Raw genomic sequence first — 25,543 nt, forward strand, 5'->3', positions numbered from 1 at the left:
AAATACATCTGTGTATATCTAGAAATCCAACTAACTTAACTATATGTTTTGACTATTATAGGTAACTATCTATAATCTGTATTAAATTATACATTATTTTTCTAAATGAGCTATCTAAACATAATACCTAAACAAGAGGAGAAATATACACATCACAAAATTGACCTTAAATTGTATCAATAAATGAAAATCCATTGCAAAACAAAGTATTCATATCTATATTATACTCCCCTTTTTACCCTTAAAAAAAAGATTGGTTGTGGTCATTAACCATTTATAATCAACTCTACTTAAGTGAAAACAAACATTTATAAACAATATTTGGGAATTTGGGTGTTGTTCTTTCCAAACTACTTCCTGCTGGTAGGAGGTGCTGTCATGGGGATCCTAAGAAGATGCAGAAATCTTGGCCGTAGTCTGTAAGTCTGCCTTGTCCCAACTGTTTTGAATGTTAGATCACCTGGGATGGTATTTCAGGGGGTCTGGCTTGACCAAACCACATTAGTCTGGAAGGAATCCACAGCTTTTCATTTTCTGTGGAAACAAAAGTAGAAATCCTTTTCCCCAGTAACCTGTGGTTGAACTTAAATTTTGGAGTCAAAGTATTTTTAAAACATGTAAATCGGATTAATCCAATTTGTTTTAACAGTTGTTGCTATTTCCTCAGCAGTCAAATAATTTAAAGACAATATAATACCGTACAGTAGTCAGATTCTCTCTGTGCTTTCTGTCTTTACATGGCTTTTTTATTACTCTATTTCTTTTAGTTTTGTTTTTTCATTTTAGGAGACAGAGTTTCTCTGTGTAACTTTTGTCTGTCCTGGAATTAACTGTGCATACCAGGTTTACTTTGAAATCACAGAAATCTGGTTGCCTCTGTCTCCCGAGTGCTGGAATTAAAGGCGTGTGCCACCACACTCAGCTACTCTCTGTCTTTTTAAAACCATTTTATTCTTTTTCTCTCCCAAGCCTACGTATATTTTAAAACACCCTGTAAACCTTTAGTGGTTTTTCTTAATGTGAATCTGTCTTTACTGTAAATCTTTTATCTTTTCTGTGGCCATGAGTCTTTTATTTGGTAAACAACAACATTGCTAAAATGAAAGACACAGCTGTGTTAGCCGTGGTCTATCCAAGATGGCGGCGGGTAACTTTACCACCAGAACTGAGAGCTGTGTTCACTGCCTTGGTCTATGCTGCCATGCAGCAGCATGTTGCCGGCTTGGAGATGTGGGCACTGCCATTTCCAGCTCTCATCCACACTAGTAAGTTTTAAATGGAAGTTCTCATGTCTATGTTCGGTGCCATTATGTTATGAGTTGTTTTTCCTCCGCAGGTCTGGTCCCACCGCCGCACCAGTGCCAAATAATACACAGAGACTCTGTATTTGATATAATGCTGTTGGCCTGTTTCTAATGTTTCTTATTGGCTGGCTCTGTCTTAATGATTAACCCATTTCTATTAATCTAAGTATTTCCTCGTGGTCTTATCTTACTGGCGTTCTTCTCTCTGTCTTCCATGTTGACTCTCCTCCCTACTACTTCCTGGAATCCTCCTTGTGTCCTAGTCCTATCTTGCTTTCCTATTGGCCAACAGTACTTTATTCACTAACCAATAAGAGAAACATATTTACAGAATGACATCTCCCATCACCCATATGCCATCCTAGAACCTACCTTCATCCAGTAGCTGATGGAAGCAGAAGCAGACACCTACAGCTAAGCACTGAGCCAAACTCCTGGAATCCAGTTGCAGAGAGGGAGAAGTGATGGATGAGCAATGGGGTCAAGACCAGGCTGGAGAAACCCACAGAAACAGCTGACACTAACAAGGAGGAGCTCATGGAACCCAGTGTGATAGCTGGGAAACCAGCATAGGACCAACCCAGACTTCTTGAATGTGGGTGTTAGTTAAGAGGCCTGGGCAGTCTATGGGATCTCTGACAATGGGAACCAGGATATATCTATCCCTAGTGCACTTCGGGAGCCCATTCCACGTGGAGGGATACTCCCTTAGCCTAGAGACACGGGGGAGGGCCTGGGCCTTCCCCCAAATAACTTGACAAATTTTGATGATGCCTCATAGAAGGCCTCACCCTCCCTGGGGAGTGGATGGGGGATGGGATGGGGGATCAGTGAGGGACATGGGAGGGAGAGAGAACTGGGATTGATATATAAAATAATAAGAAGAAAAAAACCAGAAAGAAAGAAATTTCCGAGGCTGGATGCAGAATCCAGGAGCCAGAGTTTGATGCAAGGGTGTTCCCATGCTACCTCTCTGTTCACTCCTTCACACAGCTTGGGTCCCAACTGTGTTACTCCAGCTTGGTACCCATACTTGGACTCCTTCCCGAACCTTGACTGCAGGGTAGTCATGGTTGCTTGGCATCAGCTTTCTTGCCTTACCAGTTTCCTTTCCCAGGAGAATCCAGAAATGCCTACACATTTCATCCCTTGCAGTTTCAGGTCTCTGCAGGGTTCCTAGTCTAGTTTCAAAACCTCAACCCTTAACTTGTGGCTCCCAGAGCAGAAGCACTAACCTGCCCTGACAATGAGATTGCTGAAGGGTTTCAAATCACCAGCTTCATTACATGATTTTCTTTAAGGGTGTAGTCTTCACTCTCCACCTTTCTGGTTAGATACCTTTGAAACAGGATTAATCTGAGGGGTTTGTGGCTAGCTCTAGAATGTGTTCATAATTTCACTTGCAAGATACAGAACCTAGCAGGCCTACTTTGGTTAAGGACACATTCAAGCAGGGAGTGGATCACAAACTTAGTCTCTCAGTATCCTATAGAGCCCATTCTTGTTTTGTTTTTTTGAGACTGAGTTTCTCTGTGTAACAGTCCTGGGTGTCCTGGAACTCAATCTGTAGACCAGGCTGAGCTCGAACTCACAGAGATCCACCTGCTTCTTCATCCCTGAGTACCAGGATTAAAGGCGAGCACCATCACCACCACGTGATCCCATTCTTAAGATGATCTAGGGTGACGAGTGTTACCATGACTAGAGGTAAGGGTCATTCTTGCCCTCTGGGATTGGCATGCCCTGAAGAATTGTGGCATGCCTGCCCAACTCAGCACCAGGAACCTCAAGTGCTGGAACTCAGCTGAGCGCAAAACAGAGAAAACTTGAAGTACTCTGGTGGCATCTCACCTTGCCAGTGAACTTGTAGTAGTGGCCACACCCTTTGGGCGTGTTTTCAGGTGCAGACTTGACCCTTTTCTCCCTCTTTTAAAAAATTTAAATTAGAAACATTCTTATTTCATATATCAATCCCAGCTCTCTCTCCCTCCCATTCTCCCATCCCCCCCCCCACTGACCCTCATCCCATCCTTCTTCTACTCCATAGAAAGGGTGAGGCCTTCTATGGGAGATCATGAAAGTCTGACATCATTTGGGGCAGGGCCTAGGCCCTTCAGCCATACCTCCATGTGTCTTGGCTGAGAGTGTATCCTTCTGTGGGGAACAGGCTCCCAATGTCCATTCGTACACTGACTATAAATGCTGTTCCATTACCAGGAGCCCCATAGACTGCCCAGACCTCCTACCTGACACCCACATGCAGGGGACTGGTTCCATCCTATGCTGGTTTCCCAGCTGTCCATCTGGGATTCATGAGCTCTGCCTTGTTCAGATCAGCTGTTTCTGTGTGTTTCCCCTGCATGGCTTTGACCCCTTTGCTCATCACTCCTCCCTCTCTACAACTGGATTCCAGGAATTCAGCTTAGTGCTTAGCTGTGGGTCTCTGCTTCTGTTTTGTAAGCTACTGGATGAAGGCTCTGTAATGGCATATAAGGTAGCCATCAATCTCATTATAGGGGAAGGGCATTTAAGATAGCCTCTTGGGCTGGAGAGATGGCTTAGAGGTTAAGACCACTGCCTGCTTTTCCAGAGGTTCTGAGTTCAGTTCCCAGCAACCACATGTGGCTCACAACCTTCTGTAATGAGATCTGGTATCATCTTCTGGCTTTCAGGTATACATGCAAGCAGAACACTGTATACATAATAAATGAATACATCTTAAATAAAGAAAGATAGCCTCTCCCCCATTGCGTTGATTCTTAGCTGGGGTCATTCTAGTGTATCTCTAGATATTTTTCTAGTGCAGGATTTCCCTTTAAACCTATAATGACTCTCTCTATTAAGGCATCTCTTTTCTTTCTCTCCTCTGTTCTTCCCCTGACTCAGTCTTCCTGGTCCCTCAAGCTTTCCTCCCACACTTGACCCTTTTAAGGTTGAGAACTCTCTTGGTTCTCAGAGAGCATAGGAAGGGCAGAGACTGCATCTTCTAGAGCGGGAAGGCCACTGCAGTTGTTAACTCCTATCTGTGTAAGTTCTTCCTCAATAAAACACCTATTTAACTTGGGTCTGGTGAATTCATTTAAACCCTAACCCTTCAAAGTACCCTTTGAGTAGCCAGTTCCTGTTTTTTAAGACCACAAAAAGCACAATATTAGAGGATGCTAGGTTCTTTTTCACAGGAGAAGAAAAGTTTTGTTGCAGCCAGAGTGTGTTCACCTGGTGTCCCTTCGGTGTGGTTTTTCTAGAGATATTGTCATTTCTGGTTGGTTTACCACATTCCACCATTCCTAATAAGGCTGCTGATACCACTCCGGATGTGGTGAAGTTAGAGTTAAATCACCAGTCTGCACACTGCAGTTAGTGCAGCGCAAGGTGGATGATCTTCACAGGTCCCCGGATCCTGGTATTGTGAGTTGTAGGATCTAGGGCTCACCATGCACCACAGTCTCTTCTTCTTGGTAAGCAGATCTGGGCTGTTGGTCAGGTGGGAAAGCCAAGAAAGCCCCCATGTGGCTGAGCTCATTATTTGGGGGTTTGGATGGAAGGCATGAGTGTAGTGAGATATTCCCCCTGCCAGCACCAGTTGCACTGACCCCAGTGGGGAGGGGGGTGGGGAATGGCAAGGGAGTAGGGAAACTGCAAGAGACTGCCAAGCAGCAGGGCTGGGGGGAGGGAGTGGTAATGCAGTGCAGATGCCCAGCTGCCTGGGTGAAACCTAATTCCCCAGGCCCTGTGAAAATCCCTATCTCACTTTTGACACCAAAATACTGCATGGGAATCAAGGTTCCAGGACATAGTATTGGCTGATGGATGTTTATTGGGGGCAGGTTCCTGTTCCAAGGATGCCTCTGGATGCTCTCTGTCTCTGACCAGGAAGGAAGATAGTGAACTGGGGTCAGGGACCCCAGACCCAGTCCCCCCCCCCCCCGTCACATGGCACCTGCCCCATGCCCCAATGGACATGGTCAGTGCAACAGGTGTGAGCAGGGTGTATATATCACTACACATGAGTTGGGGCCTGAGGATAGAGAACTTTTTCCTATGATGAAACCTTGCTAGCGAAGGGTCAACGTTTGTGTAATTGCCCCCAGTGAGTAGTGGGATGGTTTGAAATGCCTCATCTAAGGCCAAATATTCAGGGTACCACATCTCTCCTTGTCTATTTTAAGAACTGTATCTTTAATTTTCTATTGTAAAATGGTATATTTTTAAAGTCCTTAGGATGCATACATAGTCCTCACTGAGTAGTCACGTTGGCCTCTGTAGTGTCCCCCTAGTAAAACACACACCTGCTCCCTCCTTCCCCACACTCAGCTTGTGGCTTTTCACGGAGCTTCCCTCTCTGAAGGAAAAAATGCTTTGCTAAATCTGGTGTTTCTTTCCACCATCAGGACATTTCTCCAACAGGGTTCAGACTTCTTTGGTTCTCCTCCAACCCCAGGCGTTGGGGGTCTGGCACCATTGTGGTCACCACAGGAGTGTTAGTAGCTGCATCTCTCTGGCTGGGCTGGGTAAGTAGACTTTTTAGCTTTTCTTTCACATCTAGGTGAGAGAAAGTGAAAAAACAGGAGCATGCTGAGGACAATATGTGTAATGATGGTGAAGTGTGTGTGGGACGGAAAATCTGAGCTATCTTGATGAATCCTCAAGCAATTTGTCATAGCACGTCTTATAAGTGAGTCCTGAAGCAGGTAATGTTTATGCTTTGCAACACTGGAATTTCTTCTTCACTTACAGACAAGAATGGGGAACCTGAGATTACTCCATGGGGAGGAACCACTGGATCTCCAAGAGGAAGATCCATGCCAAGGACACAGCAGCCCTCCCGATGAACACAGAGGCTAAGCCATCCCCACAGGTTTCCCCAGCATCTCTGGACAACAGCATCTGAGACTGCTAACTGCTGGAGCCACTACAAAACCCTGTGATGGGTGATCAAACAGGGGAGGAGTGATTGAAAGCCAGCATGCTCAGGGATCGCAGGCTTGAATTTCCTTACCTAGATCATGTGTAGACCAGATGGCCTTCACACACTTAAGGCTCAGATGCAGGGAAAAGGTTTTTGTTTTGTTTTGCTTCATTTATTATTATTATTATTATTATTATCATCATCATCATCATCATCATTATTGTGTGTGATGGGCAAGGCTCAAACAGGTTTTCTGTGTAGTACTGAAACTCCCTGTGTAGACCAGGCTGGTCTTGAACACGGAGAATAACCTTCCCATGCCTCTTGAGTGCTGGTGTTAAAAAATATGTATCACCATGCCTGGCTGGCTAGGAATTACTCATCTATCATGGTCATTGTCCTCTACTACATGTCCAGAGAATACTGAATAAATTCTTAAAACATCTGAAGCAGCTGGCATTTCTGTTCTTTGGCAGTTGACTGTAAGCAAGAATAGAAAGGAGGTAAAAGGAAGGGCCAGAGGGAAGTTAACAGCCAGCAGGGTGGAGAGAAGCAAGGCAGGGACATAGCAGCAGAGCAAAGGTGTTTGCAGGGCAGTGTCACATCAGGGGAGGCCATGGTGTCGCTTTATAGTGATGGAGCAGTGCCCAACAAAGCATACCCCAAGTAAAAACCAAACCAAACCAACCAAACAAACCAAAAAACAAACTGAGATGGCTGAGTGGATAAAGGCTCTGGCCACTAAGCCTGAAGATGTGAGTCTCTAGAATGGTGTGGGGAGGGAACTGATTCCCCAAAGTTGCCCTCTGAGCTTACATAAAGCCTGACATCCCTCCCATGCAAATAAATTAGAAAATATAAAATTAAAAAAATTATTTGAACTTTGATATACTGTGCAGTCACCCTGACTTTTTTCTCAAAGGGGAATGGCTACTTTATTCAGCTGTCAAGATGGCTCAGCCCATAAAAGTACCAAGAGCCTGTGTGTTACCTATAAGACATAAGAAAGCCAGATTTTAGTTGGTTAGTGTCTGAATGTGAGTCCAGCCACAGCAGCCTATGGAGAGATAGGGAGCAATGGCTGAGGACTCTGTTGGAAACTCCCCAAAGCAGCAAGTCCCCCCAATAAGACATACCATGTGAAACAAAACACCAAAACCAAGGTGGCAGGAGAGGCTAGGGTCTTCAGTTTTCCTCTGACCCCCATATATTCAGGGTTCTCTAGAGGGACAGAACTTATAGAATGGTGGTGGTGGCACATGCCTTTAATCCCCAGCACTTGGTAGGCAGATCTTAATGAGTTCAAGATCAGCCTGGTCTATAAAGCTACAGACAAACCCTCTCTAAAAAAAAAAAAAAAAAAAGCCCAATAATTCAAAACCAAGCCAAACCAAACTGAACCTTCAAAATCACCAAAAAACCAAACCAAACAAAAAACTCACTAAGTTCTGTCTGACTGGCATGTTTTTCATCTGCCTTCCTGCCTTTGTCACCAAAACTTGTGCCTACGCCACCAGCTTTATTCCTATCACAGCTCCTCTCCTTTTCCATTCTTCACTCAGTCTTTTTTTTTTTTTTTTTTTCCTGTGCCTCAGCTGGGAGAGTGCAGGAGGGCCGGGAATTCAGGGTCATCCTAGGCTGTAAAATAAATGAAGTGGGAGCTGGAAACAGAAGCTGCAAACTTTTTGTGTTTGTCCTTTTCCTACCTACCCTGACAGTTTCAGTTTCTTCTTTCTCTTCCTGCTTTATTTTCCAAGGATACAAAGTTAGGAGGGATCGATCTCTGAAGGCCCTTTTCCTCCTCTATCTTTTCCCCTGCACCTCTCCCTCCCCATCTGTGTATCCACCAAATTCCTGGCACAGGAAGCTCAGAGCTTCCAGGGATTTGCTGAAGCAGAGAGACTGGAGACCAGGTCTGAAGCGCCCAGTGCTGACAACAGAACCAGCTGCTTCATAAGAAGCACTTGGTAAAAGACACTTGCAGAGTGCGTGAGTTTTAAGTTAAAAACAAAACAAAACAAGAACTAAAACATTTCTGCGCGCGCGCGCGCGCGCGTGTGTGTGTGTGTGTGTGTGTGTGTGTGTGTGTGTTTTCCCAAATGTATATCTCCTCCGTTTTTCTTGAGCCTTGTACTCTGCCCACACCTGCTCTACCACTCAGCTTGTGGACAGTTCAGGAAGGCCCGAATCTCCTTTTCACAAGGCTGTCAGTTTTCACTCAGTCTTGTCATTGACCCTTTGCTGGGTCGGTAGCAAGGGCACCCTGCCTCTCAAACTCAAAAAGCACCTCTCCGCCTCTGCGAGGCAGAGCCCCGCCTGCACCTGCCCGCTGGTCCCCCATACAGTGGCTTCCACCATATGACAAGTGTGTTGAGCTTTGTTGAGGTTCTTGCAGCTTGCATTGAACAAGCCAGTGCGTTACCCTCCCCACCCTGAGCAAGGCTGGGTACATGAGCCTGGAGACTGGTGTGCTAATGCAGTTACAGGAGGGAAGAACTCACTAGGCTCCACAAGCGTCTCAGAATTCTTTTGCTTTTGGGGTTTCAAGAGGCTGCAAGCCAGCCAGACTCGGTTTTGTATGTGAGGTGAGAATCATTTGCAGACACAGCCACTTGTGGGTCCCCTCGGGGCACAGCAGCAGACGCCTGGTAGACTGGAAACGCCTCACTTGTGTGCCTATAGAATGGATGCACAAAAAAGCAGCGAACACAGACCCAAGGGTCCCCAGCACATCCTACAGTTTGCAGAACAAACCAGCCAGTGCAGGAGGCAGAGGAAGGACACAATTCCACCTCAAAACCCTAGTCTTGCCGGTGGAGTGGCGGGAGGGGGAAACTCTCCATCTGTGTAGAGAAAGTCAAGAACATCTTTCTGCAAATTTCAATGAAATGGAAATGTTGAAGTCGAAATAACAAAACCGAAGGAGGGTGGTAAGGAGAGAATGAAAATTACAGAGGAGCTGGAGTGATGGCTCAGGGGCAAAGAACACACACTTCTGACCCTCTTAGCTGGGGGCTCACAGCCCAGCTCCAGGGATCCCAGCACTTTTAGCTTTTATGGCCACCTGGGTTCACATGTGTGCACACAATTAAAACTCATAATTTAAAAATATAGCCGGGCGGTGGTGGTGCATGTCTTTAGTCCTAGCACTTGGGAGGCAGAGGCGGGAAGATTATCTGTGAGTTTGATACCAGCCTGGTCTACAAGGGCTACTTCCAGGATAGGCTCCAAATCCATAGAGAAACTCTGTCTCAAAACACACACACACACACACACACACACACACACACACACACACACACCACAGACATCACCCCTGATTGTAGATGCAAAAGTTTTTCTTTTTCTTGAGAGCATGTTTGGAGGTTCTAGGTCTCAGCTAGACAGGTCATTCTGTATTGGGTGGGGTGGGGTGATGGGGGAAGTCGTCCTCCTCCACTGAGAGCACAGCTTCTGGAAGGATTCCAAGCTGCGAGGAGGGAAGAGGAGGTCCAGTCAGCTAGATTGGCATGGCAACAGGCAGCTAGAGTACACAAACATTAAGGAGAGAGCAAACTGGAGGTGAGTCAAGGCTACTAAACTTTCAAAGCTTGCCCACGGTGACTTATTTTCTCTAAAAAGGCTGCAATCTAAAAGTTTCATTTCATGACTCCCCAGTGTATGAACCAGGGACCAGATGTTCAAATGAATGAGCCTTTGGGGAGCATTTCTCATTCAAATCATCACAATCCCTAAACAATCTTTCTGCTATTGTGGGGGTATCTTGCTGGCAGGTCACTATTGCAGCATGCAAGGTCTATAGCTGGGAACGACCATGGATGACTCAGTGACTCTTTTTGGACTAGACCCCACATTCTCTCACTCCTTAACTCTCAATAATTCGATTGTATTATGAGTGAATGTTAATGACTGTTAGGTCACTGACATGTATGAGTGTTTCACCTGCATGTCAATATGTGTACCATGGCTGCTTCTGGTGCCCAAACAGCTCAGAAGGTGTCAGGGGGCCTGGCTCAGTCTTATGCTGGTGCTCCGGCTGTCAGATTGGGGGCCCTCTTAATTATTAACACACAAATATTAATCTATGTGTATATGTGACCTTAGTTTACAGGATAATGCCCAGGCATCCTACCTTTCTGCTGGCCACAAGTGTCTCTCTCTTTTTCCTTCCCAGTCTGGTAGCCCTGCCTATACTTCTAGCCTGGTTACATCCTGCCTGTCCATAGGCCGAAACAACTTTCTTCCTCAACCATAAGAGAAACATATATTCACAGTGCAGAAGGACATCCATCATCAACTGGGGGTACAGAGTAAAACCCTGTCTCAAAAAACATGCCCCTTCCCTGACAAAGAAAAATCCTTGCCTAATTTTCAATATCACCACATATAGTATTTGATACTACTATGTGAGGCGGTCAAAACCAAATATTTGCTTTGTGGAGAATCCACTTTTCTGAATTCTGAGAAACAGCAACATTTGATCTTTCTCCACTTCTCACAGTAAGGGTACCTTGTTTCCTTGTTTCCACCATCTCTTTCCTTCTCCCTCCCTCCTTCCCACCCTTCCTCCACTCTCTCTCCACACTGAACCTGCAGTCTTGGGCATAAGGGCTTTACTACTGAGCAAAACAACTATACCACTGAAGTGGATTTCCTTTCCTTTCCTTATTTTCTTCTTCTTTTTCCTCCCTCTTCTTCAACTCTGTAGCCCTGGCTGTCATGGACTCACTGTGTAGCCCAGGCTGTCCTGAGAGGTCTGCTGTCTCTGTCTCCCCAGTGCTGGGATTAAAGGTGTGTGCCACAACACCTGTTTCTTTACTTATTTATTTATTTTAGATTTATTAATTTATTATGTATACAGTTTTATGCCTGCATGTATGCCTGAAAGCCAGATGAGGGCATGAGATCTCATTACAGATGCTTGTGAGTTACCCTATGGTTGCGAGGAATTGAACTCAGGACCTTTGGAAGAGCAGCAACTGCTCTTAACCACTGACCCATCTCTCTAGCCCCACCACACAGGGTTTCTCTGTGTAGTCCTGGCTGCCCTGGAACTCACTCTTATAGACTAGGCTGGCCTTGAACTCACAGAGAGTCTCCTGAGTGCTGGGAGTAAAGGCATGCGCCACTACTGCTCACCTAACACTTGGCATTTGAAAACCAGTTTTCAAGAAGAATAAATTTGAGGTTTAGACAATGATCAGTTTTGTATAAATATGAAAAGTGTTCTGTTTTTGCTTGACTTTTTTTTTTTTTGAGATAGGGTTTCTCTGTGTAACAGTCTTTCCTGAAACTAGCTCTGCTGTAGATCAGCCTGGCCTGAAACTCACAGAGATCCACCTACCTCTGCCTCCTAAATGCTAGGATCAAAAGTATGCCTCACCACTGCCTGGCTGCAATGGACTGATTTAGTTAACTTTTAGTTTTGAAAAGGCACACATCTTACATTATTGAGTTTCTCAGAGGCACTTGAGAAGGCTATCATACACCATGAGCTTTATTCATGGTTGGTGCAGGAAAACCACTTTGGCACAACCTAACCTCTATCCTCCAGACAGGTAGAGCTTGTTTTGAGATAAGGTCTTGCTGTGGTGGAGGCTAGTTTCAAACTCACAAGCTCAAGTGATTTTCCAGCCTAGGTCTCTTCAACCTCTGGTACTATAGTGCAGATCATGGTGCCAAGCTAGACCAAAGGCTTATTTCTCATATTTGAAGCTCTCTTTGATAACAACCATGGCCTGAGAGTCTTTGCTGTAGTCTTTGGAACATACACACAATCCAACCTGTTTCTTCAAGGAGCTAGAACACATGAACAGACCACAAAGATTTATGGGGAAACTATATTCATGTGTGTGTATGTGAGAGAGCATGTATGTGTACCATATGTCTTCAGGAGCCCAAAGAGGTCAGAAGGGGTCAGGTCCCCACAACTGGAATTATGGATAATTGTGAGCTGCCATGTGGATGCCGTGAACCCAGCCCTTGTCTTCTGCAAAAGCACAAGTGCTCTTAACCGTGAGGTCAACTCTCCAGCCTTCCAGAGTCTATTTTCCCCATGTGGAGCTTGATCCTAATGGTCTCCTACACAAGATGAAATCTCTTGATTGAATCATGAAATCAAAACTCAGGCTTTCCTGCTCTAAGCTGAGGAGGCAGCTGGGTTGATAGAGTGCTTGCTTAGCAAGTGCACTGCATGATCCTGGGTTCAATCCCTAGCATCACATAAAAAACAAGTGTTTTGGTGAATGCATGTAATCTGAGAACTGGAGGTGCGAGGATCAGAAGTTTGAAGTCATCAGTGCTTACATAATAAGTTTAGGTTAGCCTGGCCAAAAGACCTTTTTGATTAGGAATGGCCCCCACAGACTCATGTGTTTGAATCCTTGGGCCATAGGGAGTGACATTATCAGGAGGTGTGGCCCTGTTGAAGGAAGCATGTCCCTGGAGGCAGGTTTGAGGTCTTATATGTTCGGACTATGCCAAGTGTGACACACACATAGCCTCCTTCTGCTGTCTTCCATCAAGAGGTAGAACTCAGTTCCTTCTCCAGCACTATGCCTACATGCCTCTATACTTCTCACCACCAGGACAATGGACTAAACCTCTGAAATTGTAAGCTGGCCCCAATTCTACGCTTTCCTTTGGAAAAGTTGTTATGGTCATGGGGTCTCTTCATAGCAATAGAAACTCTGAGACAAGGCATGTTCCATTGTGTGCGCACACACACACACACACACACACACACACACACACACACACACACACGTTGTCCATGTCCATAAATTAGATTTAGTGTGCAAGAGCCAAGGAACATCAGAAATGACTTACTGGAGAAGCCAAAGAACATGAGCTAAAGATGCAGACTCCAAGTATGAGGTGTGCTTTTATAGCACTAGTCCCTGACGGCTATCAGTAGACCCAGCCAGGCACAATCTCTAGAAATGGATTGCTAAATGTCGCTGTTACGTACACACTACTTAGCACTTTTTACTGACTTGTGGAATCAGTGGAAAGGCTGAATGGGGGACAAAGACAAAGCAAAGATACAGTAGATTGCTACAAGCATGGTCCCAGGAAACTGATAACCCAGTGTTCTTGTCCTGGTACAGACTCTTTTTCAAGGAATCTGGCCTTGGAGGTGTGCCTTGCTTTGGCCAATGAGACATTAAGTTACTGAGTCTTCTGGAGCAGTTTGGGAGTTAACTCCTTCAAAATCCCAAATGTAGCAAGCATTGTTGCCTATGGCACATTATAAACAGATTTTTAAAAAGACGCATCAGTAGGTAAGTGTAACACAGGGTTAAAGGTAAAAGAGAAGAAAATTTCACTCCCAGGACAGTGAATTTTGTTTCTACACTTCTGGGGGGGGGGGGAGGGTGGGGTAACATGATAGTGTGTAGCCAGCAAAGAAGTCAGTTTACAAATTTTGTCTTTGAGTAGGCTCTCCGTAGATTTCAGAGAATTTACCCATGGAGCATACATAAACAGACCTGCCATGTTTAGCACCTTTTATGTTGTTAGTTCAGGCCTGAACAGTTTTCCTTATGATTTTATAGAGGACAAATCTGAGATGAGGAAAGGGCCAAGTCGGGGTATACCCAGAGGACAGGAACAGTGTCTGCCTCTCCATCTCAACAGTCAGGACCACCTCAACGTGCGATCCGTTGAGAAGGTACATGAACATGTAAGAAATGCTGAAGCTTGATTTCCAAACACACGATTGTATTGAGGATGCAGGGGTGACAGGGCACCAGAGCCTTAAGACAAGGGCTGCTCGGTGGGACAGAGCAGTGTATGATAACTGGGAGTTCTCTGCATGGTGGGGAATAAACATGTAAGAAGAGGAAACACCACCCCAAAAAAGGAAAATTATATAACCAGTTGAAATACCACAAAACACAAAGTCAAACAAAATTCAGCTTTTATTTATCTGGAAAATGGAGTGAATTCATCATTGGTGCTTGAAGCCTGAGGCTGTGTGTTCTCCTTAGAGAGGTGGGCTGTGTTTGGCAGAGGCTCTGATGGTTTGAAATCTAGGCAGTTGGAGGAGAATCAAACCAGAGGAATTAGTATCTTAATACTGTGGCACCCCTAACATGGGTCAGGCCTGCCTGCCTTGCTTTCCCACTCTGCACTCCTCTCTCTTGGGGGCCCCCTCATCTTCCCCTTCCACTGCTCACCTGCCTGATTTTCCAGCTGGGCTTCAGGCCTGTCACCCCAGAGCAGATGCTTGGGGTCATTGAGGAACCGCTGGCTACGCTGGCATGTCAGGCAGGTCTGCACTGTCCAGCTCTGTCCCTTACAGCCTGGGATATTGGGGGGAGGGGAGAGAAGAGAGTGACCAGGTTTCTGAGGAAATGGTCTTGCTTTTTTGGTTTGCAGTTTTCTTCCACTGTCAGCAAGAATTCCATCCTGTCTGCATTTGGAATGCAAATTTGATGTGTGTATGGAAGGCCCTGCTCAAACATCAATTCTTTGAAACTCTGAGATGAAGATCAAACTCTTATAACAAGGTCTAGCTTTCTTGTCTCATATCTCTATCCTACCTACCTCAAATTCCAGCCTCCTGTGTGTTCATTTTCTTATAGCACAGTCTTTCTTTTTAAAATTACTTGTATTTATATTTATTATTTATATTGTGTACATGTTAGTGTTACATGCATGAGTATGCCTGTGTGTGTGCACAGGAGTGTTCATGTGGCTGTACATGTGGAGGACAGAGATCTAGTTTGGGTGTCTTCCTTTACCACATTGCACCATTACCTTTGTGGGACAGGGTCTCTCACTGAACCTAGAGCTAGATGTTTCCAGTTAAGACTGGCTGGCCAGAGAGGCCCCAGAATCTGTATGTCTTCACCTGGCCCCCAAGGGTGCTAGAGAGCTGAAGACAAGGCCTCATACTTGCACATCAAGCACCTTGCGCACTGAACCATCTTCCCAGTCCCTTGACAGCAAGTTTTCTTGTGTGGGGATCCTAACCAATGTCTAGAGTTTCTGTCTGGTTCTGTTTATCAGGACATACATACTTCCCTGTCATTGGTAGAATTAACACAGCACTCTACTCTCTTCCAATCCAAGCCTTTAAAAGTACTACTCTAGTAGCTGGGTGTGTTGTCTCGAATGTAATCCTAATGCTAGGGATGCTGAGGCAGGAGATTTCAGGGAGTTGGAGGCCGATTTGGGCTACCATGACACACACACACACACACACACACACACACACACACACACACACACACACACAGACAAAAAACAAAACAAAACAAAACAAAAAAAACCTAAAACCAAGGGGAGGTTACGTGTTTTTGCTTGAAGTTAGGGTCTCACTATGCAGTCCTAGCTTGCCTGGATTATGTAGATCAGGACGGCCTTGAAATCATGGAGATCACTTAGGATTAAAGGCATGAACCACTGCGACCCACTCAGCTGTTAGTACTTAATCGTAGAAATTAAGTAATAAGCAAATAGGGTTATTTTTTGTTTTTGTTTTTTTTTAGCTACAGAGTGTCATGTAGTCCAAGCTGTTTTTAGGGACAAGTTAGCTGCAGACAGCCAGAAGTAAGGAGCAGCTACGGTGCCCCGGGGGCAGCACTCACGTCTCTGGCGTTGAGTGCAGGTGAGGCCCGGGATGAGGAGAGATGAGCAGCCGCGACAGAGCGTCCTCTTCACCGACGGGTCCCTGAGTGAGGAGGAGAGGCAGTGGGCACCCGCTCGCCCGCCTGCCCGCGCCACTGGCTCCTCCCGCCCGCTCGCCCGCGCCTTACTGCCGCAGGACCAGCCGCTTCGCGATGGTCTTTTCCGTGTGGCAGTAAAACCTGGCCAGGGCCTGGTTCTCCGGGTTCTGCGACAGGACGCAGTGTGCAGCCTGGGGACAGGGACAGCCACCCGGGTCATTCCGCGGCCGCAGCACCGGACTGCTGCCCGCCTGGACCTCCGTCTCACCTGGTATAGGAAGCTGAGTCTCTGGAAGGCCTCACGGTCCTTCACTTGGCCCGCCATGAGCGTGGGCCCCTTTTCGCGGATGTCCCGCCCCCCCACACGCAAGGCCTGCTGGGAACTGTAGTGTCGGGCCCACGACCTCACCTGCCCTGTGCATCCTTCCCCGGCAGGGGGACCTAATTTGGTACTCCTCATGTATTTATTAGGTAGGGTTCCAACAGGGCTAGTGAAGCAGGTGTAGGATCTTAAATCAGGGAAACATTTCCAGGACAGACGTCTAGTCTCTTCACGTACGGAGAGGATTTTGTGCAGTAGACATCAGACTAGACTTTCTTACTCCCCTGCAGCCAAAGACAGATGTCTGGAAACAGGCAAGTCTAGCTTTGTGTTATATTTCTGTTATCCCAGCACTTGGGAGATTGAGGTAGGAATGCTGCAAATTACATACAGGTCAAAACGGGCCATATGACTAGACCCTAACTCAAAACCATAAAGTATTGGTGCCTGGTGGGGCTCAAAGTGGGAAAGGTCATTGTCATGAGGGAGGAAATAAAGAAACAGGATAAGACATCCCTGAGGAAAGAGCTTAGCCCTTGGAAGACACGACTTTCTTCTACTTTTCCACTTATTAAAGAAGTCACTTGCTGTTACAGTACTGGCCTCGTAGACAGTTTCTATATGGCACAGAAACCTGCCAACAGTATGGCCTGTCTCTCTGCTAACCTAGTAACTATGCCCACTTAATAGCTGAGAGCATCCAAGGTCAGGAGCAGAGGGATTTGAGCTGAATCCACAGTTGAGGACTTCAGAACTAGTCAGGGGAGGCAGAGATCTCTTCCTGCTTCAAGGCTCCTGCCAGGACATCAGGGTGGAGAACCAGGCTTGCAGCTCAGAGCAAGATTAGCTGAAACCCTGGTGTTGGTGTTTTGTAAGGGCCTTTCGAGTCAGATGAGAAGAGTATGTTAAAACGCAGATTCCTAGGCCCACCCAAACCTCCATTAAGGACAGAGGGTGAGACCCAAGAACACGTATTTTTCATACCCAGTGAGTCTCACATAAGGCCACTGTCAAATTACCACACAACTCAGATCACATCAGTGGATCCTTTGTTCCATATTTTGACCAACCAAATTATCTTGCCACAAAGAACCACAGTCAAGGCACAAAGGTAAGAAGAGAGTGGACAAAGTCCTGTTGAGGTGGGAGAATGGAAATGCCCTTGATGCAGTCTCGTATGAAGATTACCCAAGCAGCAGACAATTCGGGTTGTTTGGTTTGGCATGCATCTCATCACCTTTTGTGACAACATATGTTCCCTATGGGTTGTTTATTTTGGCCTAACTTAAAATGATTTACATTCTGAGAAGGGGAATGTCAACGGGTGAAGGATGGTAATAGAAGCGAATGAAGCTGTCTGTCTGGCTCTTTGCTACATACCACCCTCTTCTACCCTGTTCTCACGGGGCGAGAAAAACTCCATTACCTTTTTTCCTTTCTGGCTTAGGCACCTGAGCCAGGGGACAAGGCAGACAACTTGGGAACAACTACTTTTAACATTCTTTAAGGCCAGGGCTTTGGACACACCATTTTCTTTCCTCTAATAGCTGACTCCTCCCCAAGTTCCCTTGGGAAAACAGTGGAAGGGCAGATGTATGTGTCCTGTAGAATCACTTCCATCTCACCTCCAGAGGGGAGAAAGGTGGGCCCACTTCTTGGAGACAACCAACTGTAGGGGACAGGGAGAAACCAGCTTCGAGACCTGGATTCTCCTTTCTGCCCACCTTATCCTTCTCCCCAAATTCCAACCTCTGGCTAATCCTATGGGTAATGGTAACATTACCCTAAGAGGGGAAAACAAAAGAAATCTCCCTCTTCTTCATTCATTTTTAGAATGTCCCTTTAGCCTCCTCCCTGATCTTCCTCCTAACTTTAATGCCCAATCTCTGCCTTCAGAAAAGCCTCTCAACTTCTAAGACTCATGACAGCAACTGTCACTCATCTTTCTACACAGAGGTATATAGATCCCTATGCGCTCCTACAAGGAACAAGGCTACGCTTGAGTCACAGAAGCCTTTTAAAGGTTTCTGTTTCATGCATTTTAAGCAAGTTAAGACTCTTTCATATAGACTTTCTATTTCTAGAAAAGCCTTTTCTTTACCAACCTGTCCTTGTGCAATAGGAAACCAGCTGGACACCAGAGATTACAGTCCCCTGGGAGCCCGCTCTCCCACTACAGTTAAGTAGGGACACTCATCTGTGCTGTCATACAGCCCAGTCCTGTCTTTACTCCTTCACACAAACCATCTCAGAGACCAGGTGGTTTCTCAAGATGGTTCAGGACTGGAACCATGCAGACAACAAGACATTCCAGCAGGTCACAGTAAGGAAGACCCGTCACTCTTGACCCTGCATCACCCCAATTAAGCTCCACCTCTTGTCACTCCCAATCTGTTGGGGGCCTGATAGTAAGTGGTGCAGCATTCTTCCGGCCAGCCCGGATCCCTGGGTAGAAGAGGGGCCAAAGTTTTTCAGTAAAAGTATCAGTGAAGGTGTAGATATGTGAGCGGTCTGTGACGTTGTAAAAAGACAATGTTCCAGCCTCATAGTCTAGGAATATGCCCACCCTCTTAGGTTTCACCTTGATGTGCAAAGGAGTAAAAGGTGTGGTGGTGGCTGCATACTTGTCCCCATTCCACAGCCGTACACGCCAGTAGCCAGTCTCAGGGAGTGGAGTCAGTTCGCCCTTTCTGCTCACAGAGTCCCGGCATACTCCTACTGCCCAGTGGGTCTTGTCGCCCACCTCCACCTCCCAGTAGTGTCGTCCTGAGGTGAAGCCTTCAGTAGCCAAGACACAAGGGTAGAAAGTGAAACGCTGTGGTGTGTCAGGGAGGTCTCTGAGTCTTGTCTCCACAAACTTGACACTCTTCCGATCCTCTGATAGGACGAGGTTAGGATGAGCCGTCTCAGGGTCCAGGGTCACATCCGCTGGCGGGAGAAGCCAGAGTGGGGAGCTAAATGAGGATGGGAATAGCTAAACATCCCTGCCTCACTTTCCTAGCCTGCCTGTACAAAACCTGGCCCCTGAAAGGTCCCCAGAACACTGTGGGTTGGTTAACTTTCCCAAATCATGCTTGCTTTTGCTGTATGGAAAAAATGAAAGGCACTGTCTAGGGGAGGGAGGGAAGGCCAGAAAGAAGGCTCCAGATCAAGTGAGCTGTATGTAGGGGCTGGGGACAGGGTGAGTTCGGCTTGCACCCCGTAACAGTTCTGCTCTGTGACTGTTTTTCTCTACATAAATGTTAATGATGTTCCCTTTGCTCACTCCACCTGATGAGTTAGGAAACCTTTAAGGTTTCTAGGTCCCTATACTGAGCAGATGACACCTAAGGCTTCTTCTCTGAAGTCTATGATTTAAGGTGGGGCAGGTGGGGCTGGCATGAGAAGGAAGCTCACTCAAAGGGTCTTAACCTCCCATTCCGTTGCATGCCCTGTGCCGGTTTCCTTTTGGGAACAACTTACCAATTAGCTGTTTAAGGATTTTCCTGAGGGCAAAGTACTGCCGGGGGAAATTGCTGAAGTTCTTTTCCAGCTCTATAGATACTGTTGTCACCTCCATGGTCTTCACCTTCTCACATCTGGGAGGGATGGGAGATAAAGAAAGCCAGAACAGAGTCAGGGGGAGCTGCAGCCAACTGATCATGTGAGTGGTGTGGTGTCATCTTTGGAGAAAAGCAGAACCAGGCCTCTCCCACTGTCCTTCCTCCTTGAAGGTAGTAGCTTCCTTTTTATTATCCCCAGAGAGCTATGAGGTTCCCTTGACAGGCCTGTATGTTGAGAATGAGTCTCAGGACTTCCTTGGAATATTCCTACATTTCATGCAAACGGACAACTACCTCTCCACTGCTTCTACTCCTGTGCTCCCAACCCTTCCGCCATCTTGTTTGCACACAGCTCCGCCCACAGGCACAGCTCCCCATTATCACTGCTCTAACCAGACACTACCTGATGTCAAAAGGGAGGTGAAGCATTATCACTTCTAATGGTTCTCCTTCTTCACATCTCACTTAGACACTGCATAGCCTTCCCTTTCTTACTTCCTGTAGCCTCTAAGCCAAGACCTAATTCAGAGAGACAGTCACTTACTTTTCCAGAGTACTTTTCACATCCTAGAGGAAAAGAGAAAACAAAGTAAGATTGGCCCTAGAATTCATGGGTCACGAAGGCAAACAGGTTCTCCCTCCTCCCTGAAAAGTGCTAGATCTTCAAGCTAGGCACCAGGCAAACTGAGGGCCCCAAATCAAGGGGTGAGCTTCAGATGGACCTAAGTGTGAGTCTCTCATGGAATGCCCAATTTCAACTGTTGATCATAACAAAGCTTGATAGTTAATATCACTTCCAAATGGTTTCCTCAACATTTGTCTTTCTTCCTCAAAGACACTGGAGGCTCCCTGTAGGGGACAGAGGCCGTGGCTGCTCTTTTGTCCCTCCAAATTCCAACCACACACCTTAGCATCAATGAGAAACAGTACAGACAGTTCCAGACTGGTGGCACAGGATGCTTCACACTGTGGTCTGGACATCCCTGTCTAGTACTGGTTAATAAACAGTAATTTACATCAGTCCTGATTTGAGACTATTTGGGATCCAGATGACAAACACAACAAATCTCACCTCTGCAGAATTTCAAGTTTAATGCAGTTAGCAGAGTACACACAAATGAAAGACAAAGGGATAAATACCAAACAACATATAATGCACACAAGTGTGCAGTGATACTCGAGTCAGTGGTCTTATCTGAAATAAGTAATATGCTTCCTACAACCTTGTCATCATCACCACATATCTGAAGATGGACTATATCAAACATTTCAAAGGTAGCAATGTACTACTTAAACATATTCTGAGTATCCTTTAAATTATGCTTCTATAACCCCTGCTTTAGCACTAGGTAAGTTAAGTTCTAGGATTGGAAAGTAAGGGTAACTATATTTACAAAAATGGGAACATACAGTTGATCACTAAGTAGAAGGGACTTCTGTCTTCTGGGAAGAATTATCTTTTGGGGGGTAAAAATTACATTAAAAAATTTATTTTATGTGTATGAGTGTCTTGCTTATGTATGCTGTACACCATGTGCAAGCAATGCCTGCAGAGACCAGAAGAGGGCACTGGAACCCAGGAGCTGCAGTTACGGTGTGTTGTAAGCTGCCATGTGGACGCTGAGAACTAGACCTGGGTCCCCTCCAAGAGAAGCAAGTGCTCTTAACCACTGAGCCAACTCACTAGCTCCAAGCATATAATTTCTGAAAAGATGTAAGGATATTAAAAAAAAATTTTTTTGGAAGGGGTGGTGAAAATCTGAGGTGCCCTACTCTAGAAAAAGGTCCTCTGCACACATCTGAAGAGAATTCTGGGCTGAGGGAAGTAGAGTAAGAGAGGGTGCACCCCAGGCTGACAGGATGGCCTGCACAAACCTAGAATGCATTTGACCCGAGGAACTATGCAGGAGCAAGGGTCGAACCTTAAGCATCTCGAAGCCTGACTGTAAGCACTTGCCCTCCACCTCAGCAGCTAAGTGGGCCAGGTCCCGGCGCTTGTCCCCAAGGTGAGCAGCATTTTCTCTAAGTCTCTGTAGGATGTCCTGCTCTTCTTCTTCCAGTCGTGAAAGGAGAGTCTGCTGTTCCTCATCCAGCCTCCTGTGGAGCTCTTCAAACTCCTTTAGGATTTGCTGTCTGCGGTTCTCCACTAGTCTCTGAGAACAAGGGAGGGTGCAGTCAGGACCAGGAGACAAAAGGAAGCCTCTCCCAGACCCTCCAGGCTCCATATAGACTTCCTGGTCACTGGGAAGACTTGAGTAGCATTCCTGCTTCTCTCCCTGTGAGGCTGCAGTAACCCAACAGACGACTTGTCACCTGCAGTCGGTCACCCAATATCTGATTTGCCGTTGCAAATCAGTGGAAAGATTTAAAACAATCAATACTTGAGTTTTTAAAACCTAAATTAGCCTTTTATATTTTCATAAGATATTCAAGATTCAAGAACTCAATGATGTGATGATATCCACTGTTATGGATGTTTTTGCTATTTTCTACTCTGATGTTTGGCTTATAAAGTCTGACAAAATACAAATACTAGAAAGCCAAAAATTTCTTTCTTTCTTTCTTTTTTTCTTTTTTCTTTTTCTTTTCCATACAGGTTTCTCTGCAGCTTTGGAGCCTGTCCTGAAACTCTGCAGAACAGGCTGGCCTCAAACTCACAGAGATCCACCTGCCATTGCCTCCTGAGTGCTGGGACTAAAGGTGTGCACCACCAATGCCTGGCTATAGAAAGCCAAAGATTTCTATCACTAATAACCATGATACATTAATCTGATAAAAATCAGAGAAATAAGAAGCTATTACAATCAGGATCAATTTAATGAGTTGATGCAAAATATATATTTAGCCTTTAGGGCCAAACTTGTTTTGGTTGCTTTTTCTATTCGTTTTTTGTTTGTTTTTCCAAATAGGGTCTTGTAATATAGTGTAAGCTAGCCTTGAACTTGGAATCCTCCTGCCATGCTTGTATGTCCCCTCTGAACATGTTAAACATGCTAAGTCTTTTCTGATGGATTGATAACCCCTGGGAAGAAGCTGTGTCTGCAAAGGCTAACTGATTAGAACTGAAGTGATGTGCAGAGAGGTTGGACATTTTGTCTTGGGCTAGCTTTAGCCTTCTAAATAGCCTTTCCTGTGCCTATCTCTGTGCTGGACTTAACAGCCTGTGATTAACAGATAAAACATATATTAATTTAATAAATCCCTAATTATTGCTAACAAAAAACTAAGCATTGCCAGACAGCATCTGAGGCCTATAGCGGAGATTTACTCCATTTTGCTGTATTTATAACTATCTATTTCATGTTTCTACTAATAGTTCTGAAAAGTGCCTTGTTCTATGGCTTTCTTTGTTCTGTTCTATAAAAACTTCATGAAACCGTTTCTAAGTTGAAACATGGAGTTTGGGATGACCTAAATCTGTGTTTCAAGGCCATGGTCTCTCATATTTAGCTCCAGAATAAATTCTTATCCCTTTTGATGGGAGGCGAGAGCTGTTTTTTCTATTGATAGAGAATAGGTATTTCCCATTCCAGGATCATATTCCAAATATTTTTTTTTTTTTAGTAAATTAGTTGCTTAAAATTTGAAACATGCTCTTGATTGCAGCACATACTTTAACTTCCAGCAAACATCCTTGAAGTTTGAGAGTACAGGACTCAAATAGCAGTCACACTACTCTCTGAGGGTTATCAGTACATCCTCCTCCCTCTGTGCCTTCCGGTAAATGACAGTCCCCAGGGAAGGGGTCTCAGGTCTTTGTGACTGACAGGGAGGCATCAACTCAAAAGACAAGTAGAGATGGGACTCAGAAAGAAGTGGGCAGGGACAGAGTCAGTGCCAGGCTGAAGAATGGCTGGGATATAAGCAAAAGCCCATGAGCCTCACAAGCTTGATGGTCCTGATATGAAGCTAATCTCACAAACAAAAGACATGGTTTCATTACAGGGCCCTTTGCTGCTTCCTCACTTTGAATGGAGCAGGATGTATTCTCACCTTTGTCCTGAACACAGATTTGGAATGTGTGCGGTGTTAGAAGCAGGTGTGCTGAACTGTACTCATGAGACTATCTTTTAGGGGCCGAGAGATGACTCAGTAGTTAAGAATGCTTCCTTCGCTTCCAGGGGACCTGAGCTTGGCTCCCGGCACTCACATTGGGTAGCTGGAAACTGCCTGTAACTCTAGTTCCAGGGGATCTGATTTGTCCTCTTCTGGTCTCTGAGAGAGTATGTACATGGGCATGCAAGCACACATACATATATACACAAAAACATACACACAAAAAAAGAACACTCTATTACTGTATTCTGCTTTTCTTAGACTTCACCATGCCGTCAAGCTGCTTGTGGTGTTTGACTCACATCTACCTCGGGATGAACCCACATTTGTTTCACCTGATAATGTCACATACAGGTGCAAGCATATGACTATAGTATAGTGCCTTTTCACATATTAGAAATTACTTCTAGCTGGGAGCACTGTACATGCCTTTAATCTCCATATTCAGGAGGCATAGGCAGACATAGCTCTGTGAGTTGAAGGCCAAGTCTGGATGAAATAGAGTTCCAGGCCAGCCACAACTACACAGTGAAGCTCTATCACCAAAACAAAAACAAAAACTAAACAACATTCACTCTATGGTGCTACGGGATAGGACAGTCTCTTTAAAATTATGTAGGTAAGTTATCCTTTTTTGCTTTTTTAGGCAGGGCTTCTCTGTGTAGCTTTGTAGACCAGGCTGGCCTTGACTTCAGAAGAGATCCGCTTGCCTCTGCCTTCCGAGTGCTGGGATTAAAGGAATGCACCACCACTGCCTGGTTTGTAGGCAGGCTATCTTATCTGAATTTCCCAGGCTGGCCTGTGCTGGCTCTGAACTTATGATGTGAACTTGTAATATCACTGCTCAGGCTTCCTCTGTGATTATAGGTGTGCCCCACCACATCCAGTTCATAAACTTGTATTTTTTGTCTGCTATGCTGGTGAACTGATACCATACCCTCAGTTTTGGATGTTCTTTCTTGCAACCCTCTCCTGTTTTAGTATCCTGAGTGTGGGGATTATATGTATGTTTTATTTATTCAAACTTTTCATAATTAAAACATTTTTTATTTACTTTTATTTCATGTGCATTGGCACTTTGCCTTCACGTGTGTCAGTGTGAGGACGTAGGATCTTCTGGAACTGGAGTTACAGATAGTTTTGATCTGCCATGTGGATGCTGGAAATTCAACTTAGGACTTCTGGAAGAGCAGCCAGTGCTCCTAACCACTGAGCCATCTCTCCAGCCGCCTAAAAAACTATTTTAAAGTGGCTATTGAGTCCAATTTTGGAGGTTGAGTTGATAGGGAAGCAAAGGGGAAAAAGGGTGGGGGAGGACACATTTAAAGTCATAGGAATTTTTTGAATTTTTTCTCTGTGGCTTTGAAGGCTGTCCTGGAACTAGCTCTTGCAGGCCAAGCTGGTCCTGAGTGCTGGAATTTAAGGCGTGTGCCACCACTGCTGGGCCTGAATTTTAGTTTTAAATATCACTGAAATGAAAATTTATAATTAAAGACAACAGTCATACTTCAGATATTATCACAGTTTAAAGGAGAAATACCCTCTGTAGGCTCATGTATTTAATACTCAGTCCCCAGGACCTTTGCAGAGGTTACAGAACCTTTTGGAGATGGAGCTTTGCTGCAGGAAGTATGTCACTGGGGGCAGGCTTTGAGAGTTTATTATAGCTTTATCCTACTGCCTGTTTGCTCTACTTCCTATGTATGCATAAAAATCTGATTTGGCAGCTTCCTGTT

At 45.4% G+C, this 25,543-nt stretch overlaps 1 protein-coding gene across 3 annotated transcripts in view; it reads right to left on the reverse strand.

The window, feature by feature from the left end:
• The window catches only part of Trim39 (tripartite motif containing 39), a 99,809-nt gene that overhangs the window by 71,027 nt on the left and 3,239 nt on the right, over positions 1-25,543 (reverse strand). The window contains exons 3-10 of one of the 3 annotated variants that reach the window (XM_051187412.1): positions 21,674-21,904; positions 20,296-20,318; positions 19,672-19,787; positions 18,953-19,137; positions 15,978-16,078; positions 15,810-15,892; positions 14,394-14,519; positions 14,118-14,246 (exon numbers count right to left, since the gene is read on the reverse strand). In XM_051187412.1, the coding sequence (XP_051043369.1) occupies positions 14,140-14,246; positions 14,394-14,519; positions 15,810-15,892; positions 15,978-16,078; positions 18,953-19,137; positions 19,672-19,787; positions 20,296-20,318; positions 21,674-21,904 (972 nt within the window). In that variant the 3' untranslated portion in view covers positions 14,118-14,139. Of the gene's footprint in view, positions 1-14,117; positions 14,247-14,393; positions 14,520-15,809; positions 15,893-15,977; positions 16,079-17,627; positions 19,138-19,671; positions 19,788-20,295; positions 20,319-21,673; positions 21,905-25,543 lie in introns of those variants that run through there. The other 2 variants (XM_051187411.1, XR_007834703.1) reach the window with 2 other exon arrangements.

The sequence above is a fragment of the Phodopus roborovskii genome, unplaced genomic scaffold (assembly GCF_943737965.1).
Source record: "Phodopus roborovskii unplaced genomic scaffold, PHOROB, whole genome shotgun sequence".
In the NCBI taxonomy this organism is placed as follows: Eukaryota; Metazoa; Chordata; class Mammalia; order Rodentia; family Cricetidae; genus Phodopus; species Phodopus roborovskii.